This window comes from Lissotriton vulgaris, chromosome 1_1 (genome assembly GCF_964263255.1).
Source record: "Lissotriton vulgaris chromosome 1_1, aLisVul1.2, whole genome shotgun sequence".
NCBI classification, from domain to species: Eukaryota; Metazoa; Chordata; class Amphibia; order Caudata; family Salamandridae; genus Lissotriton; species Lissotriton vulgaris.
In genome coordinates, this window is record NC_141685.1 from 1,560,278,479 (window position 1) to 1,560,292,067 (window position 13,589).

At 43.9% G+C, this 13,589-nt stretch overlaps 1 protein-coding gene across 1 annotated transcript in view; it reads right to left on the reverse strand.

Annotated features, from left to right (window-relative positions):
- SCYL2 (SCY1 like pseudokinase 2) overlaps window positions 1-13,589 on the reverse strand; it is a 392,954-nt gene that overhangs the window by 286,777 nt on the left and 92,588 nt on the right. Inside the window, exons 5-6 of the mRNA XM_086918030.1 lie at window positions 10,947-11,096; window positions 924-1,145 (exon numbers count right to left, since the gene is read on the reverse strand). Coding sequence (XP_086774156.1) covers window positions 924-1,145; window positions 10,947-11,096 — 372 coding nt within the window. The remainder of the gene's footprint in view (window positions 1-923; window positions 1,146-10,946; window positions 11,097-13,589) is intronic.

Here is a 13,589-nt window from a genome sequence, read left to right on the forward strand (position 1 = left end):
ACGAATACCCTGAGATTCAACTATGCAACCATGAAAAAGAAAATCATTATTACTATAAAAAAGGAAATATATCATTATACTGTTACCCTAAGTAAGCATTGGAATATAAAAATAAATAAATACCACCAGCAAGTCACCAAAATAACCACCAAGACCTTCCCCTTTATGATCCCCAAGTATATCCCTAGAATACATCTTAACTTATCATCCAGTTTTCGATGAGTGACAGGATTCGGGTCACAAAAATGGACAATGACTGAATCAAATATGCAAACAATACATAAACAATAGGGAATCAGTACAACTAAATATATTGGTTGTTCACAAAATAAACATTGTTTCCCTGCACCAAAGTCGCTGTGGAGTAGCTCCTTGCAGTATGGCCCTTGGAAAGAGAAAGATGAAACTTTGCATGCTAGATATGATGACAGGAAACTGTAAGACTATGCACACAATCATATCAGTGGGCCATGCAACACTAACAGTAAAAGCTAAACATGCTAAAATACTACATACAAACATTGGATGGCTAATTACTGAAAGAAAAGAAAATGTAAATGTAAAAGTCAAAGCAAAATCTTGACAGATTTGTTCCAGTAATGATATATAAGCTCCCCAAAAATATACTCTGGTGGGCTAAGAGGTAGCAGGCTGAAAAGAGCTTGAGTAAGATTGAAACATCAATAGGGGACTGTGCACCAACGATGGACAAAATTTCAAAGGTAAAATGTTCTAGTGTTGTACTTTACAAGACTATGTGCTTTGTTTATGAACGATTGCCTTACTACATCAACATTTTAAAGCGTTCCAGGCAAATCTAAGGGCATGAATATTACATACATTTTGCACTGAAAGAAACTGTTAATAAAACAAAAGCAACACTTTGAATAAACTTCAAATAAAAGATTCAAAACAACTCTTACCTGATCCAGTTGTCTGCTAAAACTTTTATAAATATCATGTCTATTAACTTCAAATATTGCTTTCCCCTTATTAAAAACGGCATGTATGAGAACTCCCAAAGAATACATGTCACTAGCTGTCTCACAATTTACTGCAAGTATGTACTCCGGTGCTAAATATTGCGGGTTCGGCAGACACCATGGTGGTAAGTTTGGATCCCATTCTTTACAAGTAAATTTCAGCTACAAGAAAAAGAAAAAGTATGTTAGTGTGAACATTATTAAAGGGAAATAACGATAGATATATTCAACTGCACTACAAATGAGATTTTGCACCTATGAATAAATCATTATAGTGGCATGCAACGGAATTCCCACTTTTGTTTAAAGGTTTGAGAGAAACTCTTACTGAACCTACTAAGAATTAAGATAGGTTCCCAAAACAAATGTGAGAGAATGAGTATGGAGGACTGCTCATGAGAAGGCTACTGCAGTAATCTAATTTATGAAATTAGTTTCTTTGTGGAACTGAACAAGAGACATCCGCATATTTATCTTACATTTAGTAACTGGTACCATGCTGCTGCGCCATTGTCAGTGATTAATTACTTTATGGGCATTGAAGAGTTAAACAGAGGTTTTAGCGGGAATGAAAGTAAAGGATCTCCACTAATGTTCAACATGAGAGGTGTGAGGGTCATCCAGGGTTGGATAGCAGTGCGGTAGTCATTAGTGCGTGATTTGTGGTAGGATTGAGAGTGTGAAAGGAGAAGATAATTGTATGTCTTGGCATAAAGGTGATAGGAGAACAGAAGGAGAAGGTAAAGTCACCAAGGGAGATGGTGCATAAGGAGAATAGGTTTGTACGTGTAGCTGACCCTTGGGGAACACCAACTGATAGCAGGGTAAGGTGGTGATCTCTTATAGTCCCATGGCACTATTTAAAAACAATGAAATGTAAAAAAGTACTGGAAACATAAATGTCAAGAAGGCAGCTAAAAAATAAAGGTGATGGTCAAAAATAACTTACATTAAACATATGTATAAAAATATATAAACAAATATGTGTGTATATACATATACCTAGCCGCTTCGCCTTATTGCTGGTGGACTGCATTACCAAGGGAGTCGTGACCCCTGCAACAACGCCCTCACCTGTGCCTGCCTGCCACAGCGGGGAGAATAAAGCAGCTCGCCTCTCCCACTTCGCGGAACGAGCACGGGCACGTGCCGGGCCAAGGGCGGGTCCATCTGAGACCGTCGCGAGACTAGACGAGGCCGAGCTTGGCCCCTCCTCTAACTCAGACTTCATCGTAAGGTCAGTCCTGTAACTCATCATATCAGATTTTTGATTATAGTGTATAGAGTGACTGTGTGGGCCCTGTTATCAATACTATGATGACCAAACGCGAAGGGAAGAGGATAGGTGCACTCACTGGTAGCAGCGTTGCAGGGACTCTAGATCAATTCATACTAAGGGCTACGTCTGTCTTGGAGAAAGAGATAGCGAAAACAGAGCATCGCCTATCCCTGGATCCGCAACAAACGAAAAGATCTTCCCTGGGTTTAATTGCTACAGCTCGCTCGCCACTCCACTTAGTCGCCAACTCTAACACACCTATGCTCATTGATTAAGGCGAGTGGCTCTGTGACTCCAAGTGGGTCACTGGAGGCCGCCGCAAAATCACCTGTAATTACAAATGCTTCTACTGTGCTCCCGCAAACGTCGGCCAGATCCATATCCAAAACTAAAAATATAACTACTCAATCGATCCCCGACCTAACGACGAAAAGGAAAAGGGGAGGTGGTTCACAGAGGCCAGCCACAGCGAAAGCACCAACGATTAACAAAAACGGAGGACGAGCACCAGTTTCAGTTGACGAGTGTAGCGCACAAGATAACACTGCTACCGCCCGCTCGGATTTCAACATTGCTTTCATGGGGGTCCCCAGTCCAAACCCAAGTGAGGAAATGTGAAGACTTGAAAACCTATTAGTAACCTTACTGACTCCAATTACTTACAGATTGAGTCAAATTGAGGAACTCCTAATAAACACTGAATCCAAGGTTAAAACAGGCTTTTCATCATTAGAGGACCGCTTCGCCCAACCAAAATCCACTGATGTGAACATATCTAGTAATTTGGGGAATAAGGTCCCAGTCTTGGTCACAGCCAAATCCAAGCTTCTGCACTCAGAAGCTATGAAATATACTGCCCCCAGGGTGTCTATTGAAGTAGCGTGCCCTTGACAGAGTTTTGCAGCGACTATGACCTTATAGTAAATGTTGATAAAACTAAGTTCATGGTGCTGCATAAACACAAATCTATTAAAGGCAGAGTAGAAATGAATAAAGTACCTTTGGAACAGACGGATACCTTTACATACTTAGGTTTGACTATGGGCAGGAGGATGAACTGGTCTCCACAGTTAGATATTCTAGTTCTAAGGCACAATCAGTTAGCAGGTGCCTTATTAAAAGAACATCGACTTTCAACTACTAAACCGGTGGGGGCTGGATATGGAATATGCTACTTACCAGTATGCATCTGTTCTTGGCATAGAGGGCTGCAGAGTGGTACATTATGAATAGATCGCCATCTGGTGTTGGGCTCGGATGATTGCACTTTGTTTTTCTCTTGGAGAGTCTTTTGTATGTTGGTGACTCCTCCCTTAGTTGGTAGTGCGCATGGGCATCGGCTCCATCCTTAGATTGTTTTGCCATAGTAGGGTTAGATGGAGTAGTATAGTAGAATACAGATAAGAGTGCCCATGTAAGTGTATCTAAATAAGATAATGTTGGAACAGACACAGGTTTCCGGGGAGGCTGGGAGGGCATGTACCACTCTGCAGCCCTCTATGCCAAGAACAGATGCATACTGGTAAGTAGCATATTCCGTTCGAGGCATATGGGCTGCAGATGGTACATTATGAATAGACTATACAGCAGTTCTCTCCCTAGCGGTGGTCGCCCGTGTCTGTTGCAACTGTCTGAAACAATGTTTTTAATACTGCTTGTCCCACTCTAGCTTGTTGTGTTGCGTGCACATCAACACAATAGTGTTTTGTGAAAGTGTGCGGTGTAACCCAGGTAGCCGCTTTGCATATGTCATCTAGTGGAATGTTTCCCAGAAATGCCATAGATGCTCCTAGTTTACGTGTAGAGTGAGCTCTAGGAGGAACAGTTAATGTTCTCTTTGCCTTTAAGTAGCATATTTGAATGCATTTTACAATCCATCTGGCAATGCCCGCTTTGGAGATGGGATTGCCTTTATGTGTGGGAGAAAACGCAACAAATAGCTGTTTTGTCTTTCTGAAAGTTTGTGTTCTCTCTATATAGTACAATATGGCCCTCCTAACATCCAGTGTATGTAGGGCTCTTTCCGCTACTGTTTGTGGTTTTGGAAAGAAAACCGGTAATTCCACTGACTGATTGATGTGGAATGCTGAGATAACCTTTGGTAAGAATTTTGGGTTTGTTCTAAGAACCACTTTATTTTGGTGTAGCTGCATAAATGGTTCTTGAATCGTAAAAGCCTGCAGTTCACTTACTCTTCTAAGTGACGTGATAGCTATGAGGAAGGCCACCTTCCATGTGAGGAATTGTATTTCACACCTATGCATAGGTTCAAAGGGTGGCCCCATTAGTCTGGTAAGCACTATGTTGAGATTCCAGACTGGGGAAGGTGGTCTTCTTGGTGGAATGACTCTTTTGAGTCCTTCCATGAAAGCTTTAATTGCTGGTACTTTAAACAGTGACAGGTGTTGCCTGTTTTGTAGGTACGCCGCTATGGCTGCTAGATGAACCCTAATAGAGGTATATGCTAGATTACATTGCTGTAAGTGTAATAAATAGCAAATGATTTGCTTAGTGGATGCGTCCAGAGGGTTGATGTGCTTACTGTTACAGTGTATAGCAAACCTCTTCCATTTTGCTGCATAGCATGCTCTGGTGGTAGGACGTCTTGCCTGTTTAATGATTTCCATGCATTCTGGTGGTAAATCTAAATACCCAAACTCTATGACCTCAGGAGCCAGATCGCTAGGTTCAGTTGTTTGGGATCTGGGTGCATTATTTCTCCATGGTTCTGTGTAAGATGCATGGGTAATAACCTTAGCTTTTGATGTGGTACTTGTGAGAGTTGTAGCAGCGTGGTGAACCATGGCTGTCTTGCCCACGTGGGTGCCACTAGTATCATTGTCATTGAGTGTTGCTGCAGTTTCCTCACCAGTAATGGAATTAGTGGTAGAGGAGGGAACGCGTAAGCAAATTTGTTGGACCAATTTATCCACAGTGCATTGCCTTGGGACCTTTGGTGTGGGTACCTGGATGCGAATTGTTTGCATTTTGCGTTCTGATGATTTGCAAACAGATCTATCTCTGGTTGCCCCCATTTTTGGAAGAATGGCTGTAGTATTTGGTCGTGCAGTTCCCATTCGTGAACTTGTTCTGACTGTCTGCTTAGGATGTCTGCTATTTGATTTTGAATTCCTGGTAGGTGTTCCGCTAACAGGTAGATTTTTTGAGGAATGGCCCATCTCCATATGTCCTGTGCTAGTTTGGACAGTTGGAGAGAGTGTGTCCCCCCCCTGTTTTTGAATATAATACATTGCAGTCATGTTGTCTGTTCTGATCAGGACTGCCTTGTTTGTTATTTGCATTTGGAAAGCTTTTAGTGCTAGAAATATTGCTAATAGTTCCAGGTAGTTGATGTGCAGTTTCTTTTGCTGCGCACTCCACTTCCCCTGTACTGTGTATCTGTCCATATGCGCTCCCCATCCGGAGAGCGATGCGTCCGCTGTTATTATTACTTGTGGAATTGGCTCTAGGAACGACCGTCCTTTGGAAATGTTTTCTGTGTTCCACCACTTCAGAGAGCGATACGTCCGGTCGTTTACCAACACCAGATCTGTAATCTGACCTTGAGCCTGATTCCACTGTGTCGCTAGACACTCTTGTAGTGGGCGCATTTGTAGTCTGGCATGTGGTATTAGCAGTATGCAAGAGGACATCATGCCTAATAGTTGCATAAACACTCGTGCTGGTAGTGAGTGTTGTGGTTGAAATCTTTGTATTAACCCGACCATTGTCTGTACTCTGATTGGGTTGGGGTATGCTATTGCCTTTTCTGTGTCTACTGTAGCCCCCAGGTATTGCTGGATCTGGTTTGGTTGCAGGTGTGATTTTTTGTAGTTCACCGTAAACCCTAGGTGGTGCAGCAGTTGAATTGTCTTCTGTGTGTTGTGAAGACATTCCTCCTTTGATTTGTATGGGAAGACATGTATTTGTTGTCTTCTTAGGTGTGCTGCCACCACAGCTAGGCATTTTGTGAAAACTCTTGGTGCTGTTGTGACACCGAACGGAAGGACCTTGAACTGGTAGTGTTGTCCTTCTAACACAAACCTTAAGTATTTTCTGTGGGCTTTGTGAATTGGGATATGAAAGTAAGCGTCTTTTAGATCCAGTGTAGAAAGAAAGTCCCCTTTCTTCAGTAAAGGGAGTACTTGTTGGAGCGTGACCATGTGGAAGTGTTCCGAATTTATGTAAGCATTGAGAGGTCTGAGGTCTAATATTGGTCGTAGGGACCCGTCCTTTTTGGGGATCAGGAAGTATAGAGAGTATACTCCTGTTCCTTGTTGATCCTTTGGGACCTTCTCTATTGCATGCTTTTGTAGAAGTGCTAGCACGTCTTCTCTTAACAATGTCAGATGATCCTGACTCATTGGACGCTGTTTGGGGGGGATGTTTGGTGGGGTAGCTGTGAGTTCTAGGCAATAACCATGTTGGATAATTTGTCTCACCCACTTGTCTGACGTGATGTTTTCCCAGACAGGTAGGAACTGTGATAGACGTCCCCCGACCGGTGTTATGTGGTCTGGGGGGAGATCTATGAAGTCACTGTTTTGGTGTTGAGGCGTTGCGGTTGTTATTATTTCCGCGGCCTCTACCCTTATTGTTGTTACCTCTGTAATTACCTCTTGAATTACCTCTGGGTGATGTTGGTGTGAAAGATGTGGATTGCTGATTTGTTCCTGTGTTTTTTGAGCCCCCTCTATAGGTGGATCTACGAAAGGAACCTCTGTGCGTTGGCTGTTGCAATGCTCCCATTGACTTAGCCGTTTCCGTATCTTTCTTCATCTTTTCTAATGTCTCGTCTGTACTTGAACCAAACAATGTCTTCTGATCAAATGGTCTGTTCAGTAGGGCTGTTTGAACTTCTTGTTTGAATCCTGAGATTCTAAGCCACGCGTGCCTTCTTAGCATGACACTAGTGTTAATAGACCTTGCTGCAGTGTCTGCTGCGTCTAATGCACACTTAATGGAAGTATTGGTTATTATTTTACCTTCCTGTATTAATTGGTCTGCCTTCTTCTGATGTTCTTTTGGAAGATGTGTGAGAAGTTTTTCTAACTCATCATAATGTGCCCTGTCGTAACGTGCGAGTAGTGCTTGTGTATTAGCTATACGCCAGCTATTCGCTGCCTGTGATGCTACTCTTTTGCCTGATGCATCTATTAACTTCGACTCTTTATCTGGTGGCGGAGCCTCTCCTGTAGATAATGAGTTTGCTCTCTTACGAGCGTTTGAGACCACCAGCGAGTCTAGAGGTACATGCCCTCTAATAAATATTGGGTCCTTTGGAGCCGCTTTGTATTTCTTATCGATTCTTGGGTTTAACACCCTGGCTCTCACTGGGTTTTCGAATATTTCTTCTGTGTGAGTGAGAAGACCCTTTAGCATAGGAAGAGTACCTGATGTTCTCTGTGCACTAGGTAGAGTCTCTAACAAGAAATCCTCTATCTGAGGTTCTGTGTGCATATCTAGTTTGTGATATTTTGCTGCCCTATTAATGAGCTGCACAAAACCTGTGTTATCATCAGGTGGTGAAGGCTTTGAGGGGTATAGCTCTGGGTCGTTGTCCTCATCTGACCCTACATCGTAATTTTCCCATGGATCTTCCTCATCTTGGATAGATTTGTCATCCCCTTGAGGTTCTCCCTCCCCTATATCACTGTCTACATCTGATTGAGGTGTAGCTGGTCTTGGTGTGGAGGGTGTAGGAATATGTGGCCTATTGTGAGGAATAGGAGAAGAGGGTGTGTCTCTAGGACGAGGAGAAGCAGGAGGAGTTATGTTCGTCCCCATTGTTCTCTTTTTTGAAGGAAGAGGTTTATCTTCTGACTGTTCACTCTTTCTCTTCTTCGTGACCACTTTCCCAGTCTGTGGGTCAATAAACAAGATCTTTTGTTTGGGATCTGTTTGTTGCTCTTGAATCGGTACCGAGGGTCCTGGTTCCGAGAGCTGTTTTTGTTTTCGATCTTCAGATCTTTCTGTTTTCGACACCGAATGTCTGCTCGATTCCGACTTTTTGGGTATCGAGTGTCTTTTGGGCGATACATCATATTTCTTTTTCGACATGGAATGTTTCGATACCGAGCTCTCCTTTGTATGCAGCCTCGGTGTCGAAGTCGATGACGCCCTTTTCTCGGATCCGACGTGGTGGGATTCCGAGTGTTTCGGTTTCAGTTTCGGTTTCGTTGCCGGGCCCGAAGGCGGGGCGTCGGAAACTTTTTTCAGCGGTTTGACCGGGCCCGAGGGCGGGGTCGTTACCGCACGGGGTCGGTTTTTCGGTAAGGGGACGTCGTCACTCACGGTTTGTTGCTCGAAGAGTTCTTCAACCTCCGACTGGTCCCCTTCCGACCCCGACTGGTCCTCTTCTTCCTCGATTTGTTCGTCTCCGAACAGCTCCGGGATTGCCTTCGCCTGCATTCTGGAAGCCTTGTGTCTTCGGGCTCGACGATTTCTAATCGTTAGCTTGGAGGAGAATGCTGCGCAGGCTTCGCAGTCCCTGGATTCGTGTTCAGGCGATAGACAGAGGTTGCACACCTCGTGTAGGTCCTTGTGTGGGAACTTAGCACCACACGATGGACATTTTTTGAATGGAGTCCTTTCCATGGACTCCGGGCTTGACTGCGTCGAGAAAGGTCTCCTGTTCTTCGACGTAGATCCAAGTTTTTCTCTTCTATTTTAAATTTGTAACGCGTCGGAATGGAAAAGAACGCGTTCGCTAACAATACCGTCGAATTGGAAAGGGAATACGCGCCGAAAAATCACTTTCTTCTGAAGTTGATCTGGAGCGTCTCGATCTTCATCCGAACCCGATGGCGGAAAAAAACAATCTAAGGATGGAGCCGATGCCCATGCGCACTACCAACTAAGGGAGGAGTCACCAACATACAAAAGACTCTCCAAGAGAAAAACAAAGTGCAATCATCCGAGCCCAACACCAGATGGCGATCTATTCATAATGTACCATCTGCAGCCCATATGCCTCGAACATCAATTTATAATGGGAAAGTCAAAGCTTACCCCTAGTCCGGGCACAAAATAAGTTTCTGAGACCACTGACAGCCCTCCCACAATCCACCCCTACAAAGCCTCTTCTATTAGATTTAGGCTGTAACTGTTTTGATGAGGTGGCTGGTTATAGACCCATAGCCTATTGGAGGAGGCTATGGACCATTCCAGAATTGGCATCTTATGCACATGCTTTAATGCATACTAGAGATGCTGATCTGTCTTCAAAAATCAAATGGCTCCAGAAGCTTAAGTGCAATCTGTATGACATGGGGCTTAGACACCTGTGGGAATACCAGATAGGGAATTAATGTCCCAGTAAAAATGAGTACCAAGCACTTTACTGGGATATGATCACTAAGAAGATCCTATCAGTGGTGGGCAGTAATACACTCACAGGTATCTTCCTGGAACACAAGTTTGGAGTGGAAGCAGAGGCCTATTGGAATCTGATCACGAAACCTTACGATAGGAAATTATATCACCAATCCAGAGTGGGCACTCTACCGCTAAGACCACTCACTGCAAAATGGAACAGGCTTTAGACATCAATTGTCCCTCGTGTGCATCTCAGGAAGAGTCAATAACCCATGTGTTGTTCGTCTACCCGGCCTATAAGGGTCCCCGCCGTAAGTGGCTTAAGCCACTCTGTTCTAACCTAGGCACCAGATCGGGTATGGTAGCATTGCGCATTCTGGTAACAAATACCAGACCAGACATTGTCATAGCCACTACGTAATTTCTAAGCGCGGCTGGGCCTCGGCACTGCAGAGGAAAAACCTCCTCATCCAAAGAACTAAGATTTGAGTACATTACTGGGTTGCGGCTTCTCCCATGTAGACTTTTTATGAAAATGTTTTTATATGGATTGTTCTTAAAAGCTATTTTATCGATATAATTGCTAGGGTCTCTTCGATAATCCTTGTATTAAATTTTTTAAGAACTGTTTGCTTTTAGGGTGATACCCTTTTAAGGATGTTTTTATGATTGTATTGTGGCTTTTATGATTGGAAAAATATCGAATAAAGACTAACTGAATCTCTCTCTCTCTCTCTCTCTCTCTCTCTCTCTCTCTCTCTCTCTTTTCGCCCAAAATGTGGGAACTACCCAGAGTTCCCTGCTGCCTTTTTTGCATAATTTATGTTGCACGCTAAGCCTGAAAGGGTATTGTCTTGACTTGCTCCCTTGTGTTTGGACAAAGATATACACCCCTGAAGAGCTAAAGCAAAAAATATGTGTCTCAGGTTGATTTTATTTGTTCCATGACAAAAGGCTTTGTCACTTTCTATTTCGGTGTGGATGGCACTGTGCTAATCCTTTGCTTAAAAACTATGGTAGGAAAATAGACTATTGAGGTAAGCAGATTCAGAGAATCAGCAGTCATGTTGATGTTCCATACTGAGGAACTACCAAGAGTTCCCTGCCTTTTTTTTTGCCACTCTAAGAGGGGAAGGGGAAGGGGAAGGAGTGGAGAGGAGAGTAAATAAGCTCAATAATGAATAAATGTAACCTGTAAGTTTCAACGGTAACCGGAATCACATACTGGACTACAGTAATCACAAAAAGTCATTATGTTTCCCATTTCAATTGTAGCAATATCTTCAAGATATTTAACACATTTTTAAAATATGTCCCAGGAAAAAGCAGGCACATTTTAGGTTGCATGAGAAAAGAAAAAAAAATACCTCTTGCTCAGAAGGATTTACCGATGAGATACAGAAATCGAATCCCATTATCTTCCATGCTCCGCTCTTATTCAAGATAATGTTTTCAGGACAAATGTTAGCATGAACCATTTTCACACTGCTGTGTAAAAAAGCCAAACCTTCTGAAACCTGTAAAAGTTGAGAATATTTTCAAATTCAAACAACTTTAACACAAGAGTATCAAATACTATCTTTTATTGTAAATTACTGCCATTGAACAATCAAAATCAGCACTTTTAAGACATTTGTTGAGTAATATGTTCTGGTACGTGCTGCCCATCTATTAACATTCTACTTGCAAGGGGGCAACCGAATACTGAAAATACCAAACCTTAGATCTGAAAGGAAGATCACAATTCATTCTCTTGTATGCTTGTTATTTTCCACGTCCCAAAAGTCTGTCATCTCCGTTTGCTCTTGCGTCTCTAAGATAATGACAGTAGAGTAAGTGGTGCTTTGTAAGCAATGTTGGCCTTTCAAACAGCTTCTTTGGTTCCCTTGGCAAAGTAACTGCTAGTTAGGCTTAAACCTGGGCAGTCACTGAATTCACCCAGGAAATCATGTTTATGCTAAAGCACTATATGTTACTACCTTAGTTTCATTAATTAAAACGTCCACAGTGAAACTATGACTGATTGCTAGGGTTTATGAAAATCAATAAAGATTAAAGAAAAATTTAAATTAGAGGCAACTCACAGCAATAACCTTTTCAAACACTTCTCAACAAATGTCAGTCTCATTCCTACATGCCTAGAACTATAGAGGCAACTAAAAATGTTGAAGAAATTACTACAAGTGGTTCAGGTGGATACACTTCCAACCAACTCTTTTTTCACATTTAGTGGCATTTAGTCAGTCATTGTCTAGCAAGGTTGTGATTGGCTAGAAGAAAACTGAGTGCAACAAGTGTATAGGCACCCTGTGAGAAGGTGGCCTGATATGCAGTGCTCACTATTCTAGTGAACACTATGTATCAGTCCAGCAACCCTTATTGATGATTGGTTGTAAGTCAACCTTATAGACCAGCTATCCTAGTAGCGTGGATACGAGCAGTCTAAGGCTAAAGACTCGAGAGGGCGTGTTAAGCCAGCTGTTTACCACACATATACCCCTTGAATACCAAGTGAAAGGACACCACACAAGTGTTATGAAAATAAACAGGATATTTATTAAGAATCACAACAGCCCTGTACTCTTTATGAGGACAGGGTACTTAGCACAAACCAAAACTCTTACAAAAATACTTAAGTTAGCACAGTATATACAAATGCCCGAGGGGCACGGAAAACCATATACTCTGAAAGTGGAATGCGAAATTACTAGCAGGTAAGTACAGTACTAATAGCCTTTGGAATCGCTAGGACTTGACTATAGAATCGTTAGATTACTTCTAGGAGACCCAGGGGACTCGGGTGCAGAGTGTGCACTCTCACGCGTGATGCGGGACAAAGTCTATGGTAGCTAGGAATTGCAAAGTTAGTGTTCTCGGGCGAACCCGACCTGGTAGGAGGAAAACGAAAGTGGATTCTGACCCTTGGATAGTGAGGCTATGCTGGGGCACCGAAATGCCGAAGTTACCTAGCCCAGGGGCTGCAGCTGCATAGGACTCAAAAGACGTCAGGAATCCTCGTAGACGGACCAGGAGCCTGGAAGAAAGAAGTTGCTGGCAGGCGACCAGTGAAGAAAGTTCGGTGGATCCAAGCCTGGATCGATGGAAGATGACACCTGAAAGCAGAGGGGACCAAGTTCGAGACTACTAGCCAGTAGTCAGTGGGCACCAGGAGGGCACCGGATGGTAGCCACCTCGACTAGGTGAGTGGGTGACGCTGTGCTCGCAGATCTCACGGACCAGGAGGCGTTGTCGGCGACCAGGATGGAGGAGCGAGCTGTCCCACGAAGATTGAAGCTGTCGGCGTCGCTGGACCCAGGATTGGGCAACAAAGCCTTGGCAAAAAAGGTGGACCTAAAATGGCGTCTGGAGTGGACCAGGAGGGTCCGGGGTGCCTCTCTTGAAGAAGGAAGCAAGGGCCAGTCTGGAGCAACCAGACCAGCAGCAGTGATGTCGTCGGGCGTCGTGAAGGCCACAAGCCAGCCGGCTAGTAGCCACACAGCGCGGTGAGCACGCAAAAGCAGAAGGGCCCCACGCAGATCGTGGAGATGCTGGAGGGCTGATCTTCGGTGCTGGAGCTGCTCAGGGTTGGGGCTTCTCGGACCCCAAAGCACTCACCAGTGGAGGACACGGTGGGCTTGTTACAAAGAAGTCGTGCAGTCTTGGCGATCGTCGGTCCCTCGAGGTCTCGTCGCACTCACAGTTCTCAGCTTTGCTGTAGAGGTCAGAGGTGCCAGGGAAGCCGTGTCTCGTCGAGCTGGGTCGTCGGATTCGTGATGAAGGACTTGCAGCAGACCGCAGTGTTCTTAGGATGGTGCCCGCTTGATGCAGGGTGACTACTCCTTAGCCACAAGGGAGAATCTTGAAGAAGGAAATCTTGAAGTCCTTTCGCAGAAAGTCGTGTCTTGATTCCAAAGATGATCTAATCTGAACAGGGGGCCCGCTCCCATCTTTATACTAAAAAAGGGGGCTGACCCGGTGACTAGGTCCTGCCTATGGGTGGGACTAGGAGG